A 14,974-nucleotide genomic window follows, 5' to 3' on the forward strand; every position below is an offset into this window, starting at 1 on the left:
TTGCAGTGCACCAACATTTTATTTTTGAGAATATACATTCATACACTTGTCCTTTCTCAGTGACTCATCACCACCGAGTGTCTCTACATGTCAGATTTAGCAGGTTGTGTTCAGTCTCCTCTGGGCGACCTCCTGGATGATAGCTGAAAGATGAAGATGTCTCAGTCAGTGTCATAAACAACCTCTGTAATGCTTCAAAAGAACCACTAGATAGCGCCCAGGCAATGTTTATGACCATTACCCCTGGAGGAGTACTTTCTACCGGATATCAACAGCTTTTAGAACATGTTGGTTTAACTCTAACAAGTTAGGAGAAGGTAATGTTTGTGCCTGTCATGTTTGTGTTGTAGCAGAAGTGTTCAAACTGTACCCAAGAACTTGTTGATGAGGGTTTGTGGTGACCCATATTTGGAATTTCTTACAATTTTCAGTTTCCATCCACAACTATTATGATTGCAGGTAATATATGCGCTTTTACTCATGACATGACAGATTGTAGCCTACCGTTTATGTCCATTTTTGAGAAAGTATTGTACACTGACATGACAGACTAAATAAATACTGGTGCTGAAGGTGAAGTTTTTGAGTCTTCTGGTTGCTGTGTCGGATTTGAGAAAGAGATTCTAAACAAACATGGAGCATCAGAGAAAGCAGGTTTGCAAGTTAAAGCACTGCGCATCGTAAGCAGAGGGATGTCTTCTGAACAAGTGAAAAAATATACTGTATTGTCTTACTGTCCAGCAGCTCTCTTGCTATGTATCTCTTCTCCAAACTTTTGTGAACCTCATTCATCAGCCACGGGAAGAAATTGGTCTCGACATCTGGAAATAAGAACCGCAAACATGATAAAACACTCATACCGAAATCATATCAATGATTCATCTCACACTAGTCACTCCTCAGCTGTGTGCAATGGAGTGCAACAACACCCTCATGTGTCAGAGAGGAGAAAGCTGATGCTGGAGGATACTGCAGCAGGTGAAGGCTGACCTTTCTCCACAGGGTCGTAAAAGTAGCCGTGGCCCCTCAGTGAGGTAAAGACTGCTGGTAAGAGGTCAGCCAAGTACTGCTGGGTGTATGCCCGGGCAGCAATCTTCTCCGCGGTCTCTCTTTCTTTCTTCAGCATCTCCCTCTGCTGGGCAATTCTACGCTCCTGAGGTCAGAGGAAACTTTCTTGAAACAAACTCTGAGTTATAATGTAAGTGATCAAGTACATTGATTTGATTTAATCGTAATTCACAGAAAAAGTCCTCTAGCACACAGAACCAGATGCTTTTTAAGGACAGTGGCAACCACATGATTCATTGAAATAAGCAGAACAGGAACTCAGTAGGGGTTGGGGTCAGTGCTAGCCATCCATTTGTGAATAGACGAAGCCCGAAACCTAAGTTAAAAAACCCACTGTGGTGCAATTGAGCAATAAGTGGTGCTGATGCAGCTACATGGAGTTAAAGCTAGCAGGGCTCCGGACTAACTTTTCATGCTGGTTGCACTGGTGGGCCTAACTTTTTCATTTCTGTGCACCCAATTATATATTTGAATTCAATTTCTTAACAAATTATGTGAACAGGAATAAAGCTGGAGATTATATATTTCTTCATTTAAATCACAGCACATGCAACAAGAAATTTTAGAAACAAAACATTTTTTTATACCTTTTAAAAAAAAATCTGACCTGCTGAATATCAGATGCACCGGTCCGATTAATGAAAATGTTAAGAAGCACTTGACAGAATTTGGGGGACTTTGAGCTCTGGCTAGCTTTTTGAAATTTTAAAATGACAAAATACTTAAGCAATCTTATGTGGAAAGTAGTATGTTGTGCGATTTGGCGCCCCCACAGCTTCTGCATGCAACACCACTGTGTGGAGCTGACAGAGACGTCATTTATCCTTTTACAAGACACTGTACCATCAACATGATTTTGAAGCTGTTATTTTAAAGTTAAAAAAAGGTACATATGGCTGCTTCTGAGAATTTTTTTCATACCTGTATTTTGTCCTTTATTCTGTATACAACTGATTAGCAAGTATTTGCAATTTGTAGCAAGATACATTTATATTTTGTATACTGTATATATATTATACATCTTATATGTATAAACAGAAAGCTGTTTAATCATTTATTGATTAATCAGTGATATTACTTGTTAAAACAAAAAAATTCGGTTTCAAAACATCTATATACTGTTCAAATGTCAAGTCAAATGTAAAGATAGGAAAAAGAATACTAAGTTAATAAATAATATTTAATTAGTACATTCAAATTTAATGCCTAACAGTGTCGCTAATATGCTCAGGGCCAGAGGTCAATAAGATTTATTGATGACAGTGTCACCTGGGCAACATAAACATACAATCTATCAACTATTATTAGATTCTGATGTTCTTACTGTGAAACACTGATTGGTTCTCTTGATATGAACCTTTTACTTAAGTTCCGTTGTGAAATAACCAACAGTGCAGCCATGTAGGGTTACACTGAAATAGGTCTGATGGTTTCAAATGTCTAAATCATCATCCAAGTGACTTCTTCAGGATTCAAATAAAAATATAATGAAAAGAAATGCACCATATATCTCAGTAATTTGCATACTTTCTCCTCACTGTGGCGTCGCTCCTGCTCCTGAAGACGCTTCACCTCTGCCAGCTCATTGTTGCGCAGCTCATTGAAGGCTCTCTGCTGGGCCCTCAGACAGGCTAGCTCCTCTTCCTCCATCACCTCCATCAGAGACTGTTCGATTGTCTTACCCACCAGCACCTCCAACACTGGCTGCACCTCCAGGTCAAAGTCAAACAACTGCAGAGGATATTGTAGTAAGCAGTGTTAAAATGCATTTTGAAACATTAGGTTTAACTTGATCATACCTGTAAACAATGCGGATGTTCTTTATCCTTAACATCTTACATGACAATTACAATTCAGAGCCACTTCTTCAGAAAGAAGAGAATTGAACAACTTCATCAAATCATCAACAGGCTTGAGGCAATCAAGAGAGACAGGTAAGGTCTCATTTTTCACATCACGTTACAATCTGCGCACAAAAGTTAATAAAATGTGAATTACTACAAATCCTGGAAATGCAGAGCCTGCAAAGAGTCACCAGACGTCCCATTTGGATCACCTACCTCTCCCTCCTCTATCTGTGTATCAACATCTTTGCCAGATTTAGCAGGTATGAAGAGTGGGGTTGCTGGTTTGTCCAGGAAAGCATCTGTCTGGCACTCAGTATCTGTAGCCACTATAACATTGCTCAGTTCTTCCAGATAAAGCTCTGAACATAAAGGTCAGATTATTATAAGCTGGATTTGGCTTCCAACAGCATATCTGACAAACTCATGATAGATTTGTTCTGAAGTTGTCCAGAGAAATGCCTGACCTGTTTGGATTTCAATGTGTTTTCTGCCCTGCAGGGCCTCGGGAGTCATGGTCCTGAACTGCTCCCGGGCTCGTTTTCTCCTCCTCATCTCTTGTTGTCTTTGTATTTCAATAGGGTGTGTCTGAGCCGCCTGTCAAAGGTGGGATATGATAGACATTTTAAAGTGGTTGAAAGAAAGGCAAACATACCAGGGATTAAACATAGTTTAATTTCAAAGAGAATGCCTCTGAGATTTTCTTGTCTGTCTACAGTAAAATGGATATTTATACTTACAGTTGGTATGATGTGTTGGCCATGAGAGTTTCCCCTGACAACACGACGGTCATACATAATGTTTCCATAATTACTCTGCATCCTACATCAAAGGAAAAATACAGGGCAGTCCCGAAGTTGCTAGTCATTAACACTTGTTAGCCTGAATGGTTTAACATTGAGAATGCTGTGATGGTCTGCGACAGCATCCATCTGATGATGTGCAAACACTTATCATTCAGTTAACCTTTTGTTTTCAGCTAAAATGTTCTTAAAGTAACAAGAGAAAAAGTACCCATAGTAAAGAATTTGACATTATTTTATACATTATTTGATTGGACTTATGATATTGATGGTTATTGATGTGCAAGTAGCATTTAAGTGTTATATATGGAGAAGGTAAAGCCCATGAGCTATACTCTATCTATGCAAAATATTTATCAGTAAGTTATGACTAACTTGTAACGATAATGTCTGTAATGTCTGTCCCTGAAAAGTACACTAAAAGAGATGTACTATAGAAAAGTAGAGATAAGTGTCCGTGAGTACAGTACTTGAGTATGTTTACTTAGTTACTTTATACTAATATCTTTTGAATTAGACATTTCATCTGCAGGATAATTTGCTTATATATCCTGCTTAATATTACGATGTTTTCTGGTGGTGGTGCTAACGTTAGATCTATCTGTCTTGATGTAGCTAGTTGTACTGAACCAACATTAGCGCTCTGCACAAACATAACAAACGCAGCATAGTTACTGTTCAAACGGAGGTCCTCTGTATTTGGGGCGGTTCTCAACAGGTCTTGGTCGACTTGAGAAGGTGTAAGTTTCGTTTGGATCTCTGTGGCTCCGTGAAACAAACGCCATTTTTAGGAAACTTTCAGAAACCGGCAGGCACCGTTGTTTGACACTGAGCTGACGTTAATGTTTGGCTGCAGGCAGAGAGGAGAGGGAACTGTCGTAGCAACCGTCTCCAGGAAATGGAACTTAACGGTCGTTACGTAACTTCCTTTTAAAACAGGAGTTTAACGTATTTTTTTATTTGTTTGTTTGTTTGTTTGTTTATTTGTCACCACCACTACTGTTTTCAGTTCTCCGTGTATTCAAGGTCAGTGTAACTCTGTATTTATATTTTACTAAGCATATTTAGGAACTATTTCCACCTATATTCATGTACCTTTCATACATAAAGTCATTTTATCACCAGAAATGTTATATTTACGTGCATTTAACTTCAGACTTTTGCTTATCTTTGTTTTGCACCTCAACTGCAACTACTGCTACTAGCTTTTACTACTAATGCTGCTATAACGTTAGCCTGTTTCTACTCTTACTGCTATGACTACCAATATGTAGTAGTGGTAATAGCTATTACCAGCACCACCAAGACCACTGCTACTGCTAGCATACTTACTAGTATTACTGCTATGACTTCACATCCTTCTCCTCCTCAAACTGCTATCACTGCCACCACCAATAGTAACATTTATAATCTTATCTTATCTTATTAAGTCTCACCACTAGGTCATTTAGTAGCTTCTCCGGACCTTTCTATCATTAATCTTCCACAGCAGATGGAGTTTGTCGTGGAGGTGTAGACATTCAAATTTCTATTCTTTAAGAACTTCTCAGCCATGTTAGTTTGAGGATTGAAAAGTTCATTCTTGACAATCAAAAGCCTAATGGACCTTTCGGTACCATAGCTTATTCGGGAATGAGCTGTCAATCTGAAAAAAAGAATAACGATGTTTAAAGATATTGTAGCATAATAGGATCGTGATGAGGCCTTGTTGAAAAGCTTTCACCGCTTTGTGTGGCTTTTCCTGTTCTGTATTTCAACACATCTCAGAATTTCTGAGGAACCTGTTGATAAGATGACCCCTTCGTGCTCAAAGAAGTTGAAAGGTCCCAAAAAAGAACCTTGTATTGCTCTTTAGGTATCAATCATGAGTAGCTTAAGAGGACCTAAAGAGTTCGAAAAGTTTTTGGTTTTTTTTTGAATATTCTAATTGTACATTTTCTACTCTTGTCATCGTGGTGTCAGCAAACTAAGAAGTAACAAGTCAAAATATTGAATGTCGCGGTGCCGGCGCGACACCTGTTGCACCCTGGGCTTTTTTTGCATACCGAAACTGTGTACGAACAAAACAAAGCTGCGCACTTGAAAACTTGAAAACAGATTTGTTTTGCTGGCAGGCGACATTCAAATGTGGGCGGCGAGAGGCATTAAAGCAAAGGAAAGCAGAAACTCAACTCAAGAGGATGTTAACCACAAAGAGCATTTTCAGCTCTACGAAAAGCCTGAAAGTGTCAGAGAAAAGCAGGGCAGCGAACTGAAACTGTATTTGTGAGGACAAAGGTGAGAACGCTGTGGTCAGAGTGTTTTGTGACTCGATATAAGAAGTCTGAACGACCGGGATCTTGGCAAACTTTTGCCTGCCTTTTTTTGTGACATAACAAGCCACACTCCCGATTTAAGTGACTGAACAAAGGATTATTATATAACATTTCCAAGAAAACTATACTCTGTTCACAGCCAAATATAGCCACAGCCAGAAAGAGAACCATGGCGGAGCTACCTCATATGTTTTTGATGTATTTTAAAAGGAATAATAAATGTTTGATCAGAGAAGGGGGAGGATTCAGTGTTACAAAGGGTCGGGATTTGTTTGCTACGGTGTGTACGTTTCAGCTGTCACAAACCATTATGCATTGTTAAAGGGTAAACAGCTCTGCCTGCCACTGTGTGAGCTTTCTCTCATTAGTGTTGACTGTCAGCCATGAGATTATGCAACCGGCAGGGCATACACTTTCATCTGTTTTATCTGTAGAGTAATGTACTCACAGCATCATCTTTTTATCGTTTGCTGAGGTTATTCTGACCTCGTTTTATTTTTGCAAATCCATTTTGTTAATTATATTGAGGACATCTTTGATTAAAAAAGCATGCACATCGTGGTCGAGAGCCTTCCTCAGTGTTTCATCATGTCATCTACTGTTTTCAAAAAAAAAACAGGACGCGGGGAAACTTCATGATAATCTACTGTTAAACTTAATGTAACCTGCTAATCTCAATGCGAGTGCAAGACTGTTTTTATGTCACCAAAACTCCCGTACTCACGATTCATGTGATAACTAAACCAGTCTCAGTTACGACTGAGCAAACTCCATCCACTGAGAAAGTCCTCAGAATGTGGCTTAATGTTCAGTGAAAGGCACTTGCGATAAGATCATTCAAACAGTATTTTCTGAGGTCAAGACTGAAGCATCAGTCTCAGTCACGGACATCTCTGAGCAGGCTCTTAAAGATCAATTCACCCAAAAATGATCATTATCACCTCACCCTCATGTCACCTGGAAAGTCAGGTCAAGCTCCTGGACGAACTGAAACAGGGTTCTTTTCTGTTTTCTTAATAACAAAATCAAAGTTTGGGTTTTAGGATAAACAAGCAATTTAGGCAGTCTGTCAGTCTGTCCAACACTTTGGTAGAGACTGGCAACAACAACTAGCATATTGAATGGATTGCCAGGTTATTTTGTAGAGACATTCATGGATGGATTCTCCTTACTTTTGTGAGTTGATGACTGTTTTATTTTTATTGTAATATTTATCTCATAGTACGCATCATAACCTACCACACACTACATCATTTATAGTCAAAGCTAATTTGCAATGCCTGTCCCTAGACTTGCCTTTAAAATACATAAAACTCAACAGTACAGGATGGATCGCCATCAGATTTGGTACCAAGAGTCAGCCACAGCTCTATTTTGGGATAAGTGATTATACACAAATGTTAGAACGCTAACCAGGGGTGTGAGGATCCATTGATCCGCATCCATATGAATTCAGTGATTCAAAATCTAATGCCATTGATGCAAAGTGAAAACATCGATCCATATTATTATCTTTAGGTTACACTTGTATTTTGAAATTCCCATTTGCCGATCTAGCCATTTAAACAGTTCTAGCACCTGGCAGTTAATGGCAAGCTACCAGAAAAAGACAATGAGGATATTTATTCAGCAGCATGGAAATAATCTGGATTTTATCTGGAGGAGATGGTGAACTTGTTGGCATTGTCACTGTGGGCATGTTAGCATGCCGTCTGTTTTTCTATATTCTATAGATCAAACAAATGGCTAGTTAATCAAGAAAATAGATAATCAATACTGGAAATAATTGTAGCCATCATTAAAAGTTCTGGTCCAGTCTTCATAATTTCTCTGAATGTTAACAAGAAACGCTTTCACCGATGTTCGTCATAAGTCAGTAGAGGAGGACATAAGAGGATGTTTGGATATTACCTATAACCACACACAAGTCTCTCAACAGATTCTCAAAGATCATAACAGATATGAGCTGATGACGCATTAAAGTGTCTTAACATTTAACATGTGACTCAGCAGTGGTAACATCACAGATCACATTGAAAGGTGCTGCATTTACCTTTCTTTTCAGGGACGATATCTTTAGGACAAAGATAAAGTAAGATTAACTTTGTAAAGCTTGAATTGCTGACAATCAGGCTCTGTGGTTGTTTCTGAGGCTTGGTCGGGATGTTGTTCTCCATCATTGTCTAAGGTCTTCCTGTTTTGTTTTGTTTTTCTCCTGTTACGTAAACAATGAGTTTACTGTTCAAATGCTTCTTTTTTAATACACAAGCCATGCTTCACAAATGCACACATTCCTGCAGGCCTTTTGTATCTCGATGCAGATTTTGGTTGAATAATATTGAGTCTTTAAGGAAGGAAACCAAGTGTTACAGAGGAAGAGGTGGCATCAGCTCAGAGAGAAGAGGAACTGCAATTCAGAGAAAAACCAAATCCGCCCATGTGACCATGTCTGGTTTCCTTCTGCATGAGCACATGTGCCAGAACACACTGTTCTCAATGCTCTCAATGAAGCCCACTCGCCTCCATTATGTAACACGTTGAGCAATGTGAAGTCGGGCCAATTCAGTCACTCGCAGCCATTTTCTCATTAATTCTGCCGCTAATGATTTGACTGGGGAGCAATTCAGGACCACCAGCTCCATTTGAGACAAGAGCATTCTGAAAGCTCACATAGAAATACAACAAATACACTTTTTCACTTTGTTATTTTTCTTTTATTGTGTGACTTCTCTTACACTTACAGTGGAATTCCAGGTGGAATCTAACTATTGCATTCTCACTCTATTTACATTTCAGCACACAAATAAACAAAGCATAGATCAATGAAAGAAAAGTGCTTTAGTGTAGTGGAAGAAGTGGACAAAGGATTTACAAAAAGCCAAAAAACTTTGTGCTCAACTTTCTAGACTGTACATATATCAACAAACAAAACACAGACAATCAAAACTCATAGCATATTTTATCCACAGCTAGCTGTGTGTTCATAGCTTCATTGTGGTGGACTAGATAACTATCACAAACTACATATTTTATATCATGTACTCTAAATAGTACTACTGAGAAAGTGCAGCCATTGAGGCGGCACATAGCTGACATTCAATCAAAGTGAACCAGTGAAAAATGAACAGATTAGACTCTCTGTACAAACATGAGCATTTCTCCAACTCAGTGGGCACAGTTTTTCTGTCTAACCCACAAAAGAACATTGACAAGGGAAGGAGAAGAGGAGAAGAAGTGGCTGTTATTATTAGGCCAAGCTCCCTTGCTATTATCAGAAACATACAATCTGTCCACATTAAGTTCTCTCAGCCAGAAAGAATAAGGTAAACCTATCCAGATCATCCAGGCACTGAATGAATAAAAAAGAAGAAGCTTGCCAGCCGCTAACTCTGCAGTTTGACAACTGCTTCTCCAGCTCTGCCCACTGACATTGAACAAGATAATCTGATCTGAAAAGTCAGTCAAACATAAGACTCCTTGGCATAAGACAATTCCTCAAACACAGGCTGGCTACATCTCCGTGACACAACCTCACGATGAGCAGCGGACACAGATTCGGACATAGCTCTCTGGCGGAAAGGCTGCCGCCGCTCGACAATGTCACCATTGTTCTGTGCTGCTTGAGCAAGACAGTTTATGTACTGGTCGCCAGAACAGGAAGGCGGGAAGTCATAATTTACAGAAGATGGACGGGACCTTCTCTCGAACTCCACAGCATCATGTACAGTCATTGATCCATACTGTGGAGGAAGACCGGCGGTCTGCACTGCATGCTGGTAGGCTGGAGGCCTGCAGGGCAGCTTGCTGTCCGCAAGCCTAAACGATTCGATGGCAGACAGAGGGCGCGGTTTGTGCAGGAGCTCAGCTGGCAGATCTGCTTCACTTTGAGAGTCTTCCTGGAGAGTTTCGCAGGGGAAGGAGTTTTCTTTCTGAATGTCTTTCTTCAGGCTGCTCCTGCTGAAGGCCCCTAAGCTCTTGGTCCTCATGAGGACTTTACTGGTGATTCTCATGGACTGTGAACGCCTCTTCTCATCTGTAATGGGTCTGGGAATTTCCTGCTGAGCTTTTGCAGCCATCGAAGACTGGTTGGCGCTGTTTGCTCTCCTGGGGCAGGATGGCGACGCCACAGGGGAGCTGGTGAAGACGGACCCCTCTGACTGATTAGAGGCAGCGCTCTCTAGAGAAGAGCTCGAGCAGTCCTTAGCACGACTCCCCGCCATGTATGAATCCATGTTGGAGCTGCTGCACAGTTTCGGAAAAGACAACACCGGCCTCACTCCACCTCGTCGTCTGAGCAGGAAGGAGTCATCTGAGATCTGCTTTTTCAGAGGCTGCTCCTCAAAGTCCCGCCTCTCCACCGAGCAGTCGTCATGGCTCCTGGCATGGCTGCACAGGCTCTGGAGGTCAGGTGAGATGAGGATGATGGGCTCAGAGCAGCGGCGGTTAAAAGCTGGCTTCGGGTCAAAGTCAGCATCAGCTGGCCAAATGGAGGCAGTGAGGCTGGGGCTGAGGGAGGAAGATGACCCAATCTCTCCGTGTGTGGAGCTGGCACTCTCTCCGGCCTCTCCATCTCCATCTGGGTCGGTGCTGTCGTACGCAGAGTCGTGATGCTGAGAGGACAGTGAGTCTGCAGAGTGGGGGAAAGAGGGACATGATTAGGATCTTTCATTTTTACTATTATATTTACTTATTTTCTTGTGCAAATATGAATTGAATGTAACTTGAGTAAAGGACTGTACATAAATTATCATTGGGAAGGTGAGGAGAGGGTTTTTTATTCATTTATTTCTGTTGAGGGCGAGGTAGTCTCAAAGTTTTGGGAGCGTAAGGAAGCATCTTTAATTTTCCTATTTTTATACTAGGCTATTTTTATTTGATTGAATAGATGTTTTGCAGGATTTACCATTGCTAAAGATGAAGTTACATGATAAACATGAATAAATGAATAAAATGAAATGTGTCTAAAATGTGCGTTTGCTGGGTTTTTCCATAAACAAACAACATTCACATCCCTGTGAAAGGGCTTAAGTTTGTAGTTACTAAAAGGAGCAATATCTAAACTTTGAGATCTCCTTTTTATGATACATCATTTTGTCAATCCGTCTCCTAATATGCTATTTGTGTTACATAAAAAATTCTTGTTCCCCCAACATATTAAGCTTGAAATCATCGTTAGCTTAAGAAATTGTGGGGGAGGATGTTGTGAAAGTCAAAAGGAGAGTCCCTACAGTCACACACAGTCACACAGTCCCTAATAATGGAGATAGGAGATACAATAATAGAAGATTTGAGTGATGTAAATAAATACATCAATGTACCTTCATCAGTATCCAGCAGATTTGGGATGTTCTCTCCAAGTATCTCACAGTTCTCGATCAGGAACTGAGTTAGCTCTGTGACCTGCAGCAAATCGGATAAAAGAAACATGATTAGTCAAATGAACGACATCAAAACTGAAAATTAGATAAAGAACCCTGAAAAATCAAAGCTGATATTCAGAACAGATGCACTACCGCTCTTCATTTGGTCCTTGATCCTGTGTGTTTTTAATAGCATTTAAGAGCTAACAAGCATCTGTGCAATTTTTCTTATGAAACCTTTTTGAGGTTTTCTGCACTCTGAACCACAAAGCTTCAAAGCACCAAAAGTGAGAGAGATTACTCATAACAAGACTCTCTACCTTTTCAAGCTTCTCCTTTTGCTCATCCAGTGGGGTGCCGTCCAGCTGCAGCAGCGTGGGGGCGATGCACACCGCCAGGTTGTAGGCGTCCATCTTGTTGGTGTCAGCGCTCTCGACGATGTGATGGAGGACGCACACGAGATGCTGCAGGAGGAGTTTGTTCGCCACCGGGAGCTGGTCTACCACCCTGAGGGGGGAAGGAAGAAAAGAAAGGAGAACAGGAAGAAGAGGTTAGCTTGGTGCACTTTTTTCATTCAACACTTCTTCCCTCTTTTCAACAGAAGACAGACTAAAAAAAAGAGAAGTGGTTTGTGCTCGACCTACATGTCGGACATTGTGACACCCCCCAAAGTCTGCCAAACGCCATTCAAAATGTCACCTATTTACGTTTGACCACATAAATCACGAAGAGATCACCTTTCATGTACAAATGAGGGTACAGCTGCAGGTGAATGGCACTCTCTGGACTCATTAGCAGGCATTGTTTGCTTACTTTGTGATTTCCAGAGCTCTCTGCTGGGGGTCTTCATTGTCCAGAGCTGTCATCCAGGTGTCATAAAGTTCAGATGCCAGCAGGCTGCCAGGAAGATCCTTCAGAAAGCTCTGCAACAAACAAGAGAGGTACAGTGATGAGATACAGTACTTATTAATAGAAACGATCTCTTGAATCTGCCACTAAACTAAACTGGTGCTTATCTGTAAGATCTGAGGAAGACGTGGGGGCGCAACACAAACAACATGCTTGTGTTAGAGAGGGAACTCTTATTTTAGATGCGGGCCTATATGTATTGTATGTTATGTTATAGCAGATTGAATATTATAAGTATGCAAGGGCTGTATTTAAGTACAATTTTAAGGTATTTTACTTGGGTATTTCCACTTCCACTACTTTCTACATCTACTCAGCCGCAACTGCTTTTAATCTCTGATGACCTGTATCAGAGTTTCTACACTGTGGCCTAGTTGAACTCAAGTAAGAGATATGAGTACTCTTCCACCCCTGTGGTAGCGGTAGTACGGTAACAGCAGCTGCAGCCGTAGTAGCTGTGGTTGTGGTACAGTAGGTGATGACCGAATTAACATAGTAGGAGCATCTATTGCAGCTTGATTAGGTGTAGCTGGCACTGGTGCTTACTTTGAGCAGCCCGACGAGCAGCACGACTGGTTGGCCCTCCATGTCCACCTCCACGCCGCTGTTCAGCTGCTCCTTGATGTCGTTCATGTTCTTTCTGTTGCACGGCTTCCGAAACACTCCCTCTGTCGACGGCCCGTTCTTCCTCAGCAACACCAGCATCTCCTGGTGAAGTGACGGGGAGCAAAGGGTAGAGGAGAAGAGGTGAGAAGCTGTGTGTTGTGTGTGTGTGTGTGTGTGTGTGTGTGTGTGTGTGTGTGTTGGGTGCTTGTCGAGTTAATGCTTATCAACCTCATGCTCAGCTCATGAGCTTGCATGGTTTCCTGCCATAATTCTTAGAATCACTGGTAAAGGTCACATAAGTAGGTGCCTGATCAATGTATGTGCTCACAAAAGCTCTTCAGAAGATGTTTGAAAAAACACACAAATCTTCAGGACAATCATTTATTCTGGTCTTGTCAACCAACACGCTTAACGGTATGTCAGTGTAGTAACCATGCTCCGATGTGGGCAGCTAAGCCGAAACACTCGCATGTTTTGTTGACATGGCCAGAACAAACTGGGGAAATTGACATTAGGCATCCTTTTCCTGAAGAACTGTGTGTGCTGTCCCGTGTCGCTTAAAACAAGACAGCAAACTTTAGGAACAAACCGAGAAGAATGACATTTTATTCTGCGACTAAGCAGTTCAGAGAAACTCAACTGGCAAGTGGATGTGTTGAGATGATTGATGTGACATTTAACACAGAAACTTGACTTACTGCGACTGGTTTAGGAAGTGAGCGCTCGTCTGGGCATATCTTGCAGAGGAGCCGTCCAAACAGCTGCGGCTTGGTGTCTGCATCAGACCGGCGCGCCTTGCTGACGAAACTAGAGCCTTTCCTGAGCCTCCTCACCAGGCCCCACTTGTTTTCTGAGGGGGAGCAGAAATGTTTCATCCATTATTTGCATATTCAGAACGTTTTATAACATTCACAGAGTTTATCTGTCGGCAGAATCTTGCGCAACACAGCAACAAAGAAACAGACGTGTCAAAGAGTTTTCTTCACTTCACTCTTATCATTAGCTACATTTCCTTTTCTGTTTTCTGTGGTCGTTCTCCTCGGCCTCATGTTGGCACACATGGCACCGTTAACGAGCCCCTCCCTCCAGGCGAACTGACACTTTCAAACTCACCAATGGGCTGCTGCGGCTTCTCCTCCTGGTTATTCAACTGTTTTGGCAGAGCAGAAGTCTTTGCATCGCCCTGGCAACAAAATAAAGAAAAGGCGATGTGGTGACGAGTGTGCAAGTGGAACAAGAGCATTGCAAAGGGGAACTAAGAGAGTTTTTTTTTTCAATCACCCGGCAGTGCAATCCTCGCTACACGCCTGCTAACACGTGAATGAGTGCAGAGTGAATCACTCACACTACAGAAGTCAACAACCGATCAGGGATAGCAGTATTTGTTATCTTCAAGCTGTAAATCTTATCACTTCAGTCTTATGTCCCCTCAGCATAAGTGGAAAGGCGCAGCTGTCTTTCGCAAACAGTTGTTTTTGCTTCAACATATTTGAATTTCAAGACACCAAGAGAAAACTTTACTTACATCGAGTGGAAGCTCAATGAATTGTTCCATGCCACCTCCTGTTAGAGTTTTAGTCTAGAAGAGAGACAGAGAGAAAAAAACAATTTAGTAAGAAATCTTTTTAAAAACATTTTTTTTAAAATTAAAAAAAAAAAAACAAAGCAAAAAAACCCATTGGTTTGTTTTGTACATGGTGAAGTGATCGCTGAGAGACTCACTGTGATGCTGCCACTCAACACCTTCATGAGGACGTCTGGCGGTGAAGAGGCACAACCAACCCTCACGTTTGCGTCTTTAATTTTCCTACGATGGCAAAAAAAAAAAAAAAAATGTCTTCAGAATCTTTGCACCTATTCACAACTCTTCCTCGGCATTTTGCTTGAACATTTCTACACAAAATGTCTGTTATTTGAAGTTTTTTTCAAGTGTCAACCCGGCCGCGGAACGAAATAATCCAATGATGCACACAGCGACAGTCGACACTGATCTTCCAGATTTTAAAGATGTTATCTTGCTGTACTCAAATCTATGTTATCTAATACATTCATTATCATTTTTACAAATC

General features: G+C 41.1%; 2 protein-coding genes and 1 long non-coding RNA gene across 6 annotated transcripts in view; 1 reads left to right on the forward strand and 2 right to left on the reverse strand.

The window, feature by feature from the left end:
* On the reverse strand, nt 1-4,608 carry rsph3 (radial spoke head 3). Of its 2 annotated transcripts, none has more exons than XM_037085685.1 (8): nt 4,391-4,608; nt 3,653-3,740; nt 3,380-3,509; nt 3,129-3,274; nt 2,596-2,799; nt 991-1,153; nt 735-821; nt 1-143 (listed from the first exon to the last, which is right to left on the reverse strand). In XM_037085685.1, exons 1-8 carry the CDS (start codon nt 4,498-4,500, stop codon nt 97-99), a joined length of 975 nt encoding a protein of 324 aa, XP_036941580.1. In that variant the 5' UTR covers nt 4,501-4,608; the 3' UTR covers nt 1-96. The 2 variants fall into 2 exon arrangements, with proteins under 2 accessions (XP_036941580.1, XP_036941581.1); XM_037085686.1 differs by having other exon boundaries at nt 3,653-3,734; nt 4,391-4,607.
* Nucleotides 4,603-14,974, forward strand: part of LOC119012149 — a 12,652-nt gene continuing 2,280 nt past the window's right edge. The window contains exons 1-4 of one of the 2 annotated variants that reach the window (XR_005072378.1): nt 4,603-4,741; nt 11,741-11,940; nt 12,218-12,331; nt 12,814-13,046. This is a non-coding gene — a long non-coding RNA (uncharacterized LOC119012149). Of the gene's footprint in view, nt 4,742-11,719; nt 11,941-12,217; nt 12,332-12,813; nt 13,047-14,974 lie in introns of both variants that reach the window. The other variant, XR_005072379.1, reaches the window with a different exon arrangement.
* Nucleotides 8,722-14,974, reverse strand: part of tagapb (T cell activation RhoGTPase activating protein b) — a 20,971-nt gene continuing 14,718 nt past the window's right edge. For both annotated transcript variants that reach the window (XM_037085678.1, XM_037085679.1), the window contains exons 6-14: nt 14,628-14,712; nt 14,431-14,484; nt 14,019-14,088; nt 13,604-13,755; nt 12,846-13,007; nt 12,204-12,313; nt 11,711-11,897; nt 11,349-11,430; nt 8,722-10,657 (exon numbers count right to left, since the gene is read on the reverse strand). In XM_037085678.1, coding sequence (XP_036941573.1) covers nt 9,492-10,657; nt 11,349-11,430; nt 11,711-11,897; nt 12,204-12,313; nt 12,846-13,007; nt 13,604-13,755; nt 14,019-14,088; nt 14,431-14,484; nt 14,628-14,712 — 2,068 coding nt within the window. In that variant the 3' untranslated portion in view covers nt 8,722-9,491. The remainder of the gene's footprint in view (nt 10,658-11,348; nt 11,431-11,710; nt 11,898-12,203; nt 12,314-12,845; nt 13,008-13,603; nt 13,756-14,018; nt 14,089-14,430; nt 14,485-14,627; nt 14,713-14,974) is intronic.

This window comes from Acanthopagrus latus, chromosome 22 (assembly GCF_904848185.1).
Source record: "Acanthopagrus latus isolate v.2019 chromosome 22, fAcaLat1.1, whole genome shotgun sequence".
In the NCBI taxonomy this organism is placed as follows: Eukaryota; Metazoa; Chordata; class Actinopteri; order Spariformes; family Sparidae; genus Acanthopagrus; species Acanthopagrus latus.

Excerpts from the sequence above, each read along its gene's own strand:
- rsph3 (XM_037085685.1), bottom strand. The coding sequence starts at position 4,500 with ATGGCGTTTGTTTCACGGAGCCACAGAGATCCAAACGAAACTTACACC. Across the intron at positions 3,275-3,379 it reads ACACATTGAAATCCAAACAG|AGCTTTATCTGGAAGAACTG; the intron begins GTCAGGCATTTC and ends CTTTATGTTCAG. Across the intron at positions 144-734 it reads AGCAAGAGAGCTGCTGGACA|CTATCATCCAGGAGGTCGCC; the intron begins GTAAGACAATAC and ends TTCATCTTTCAG.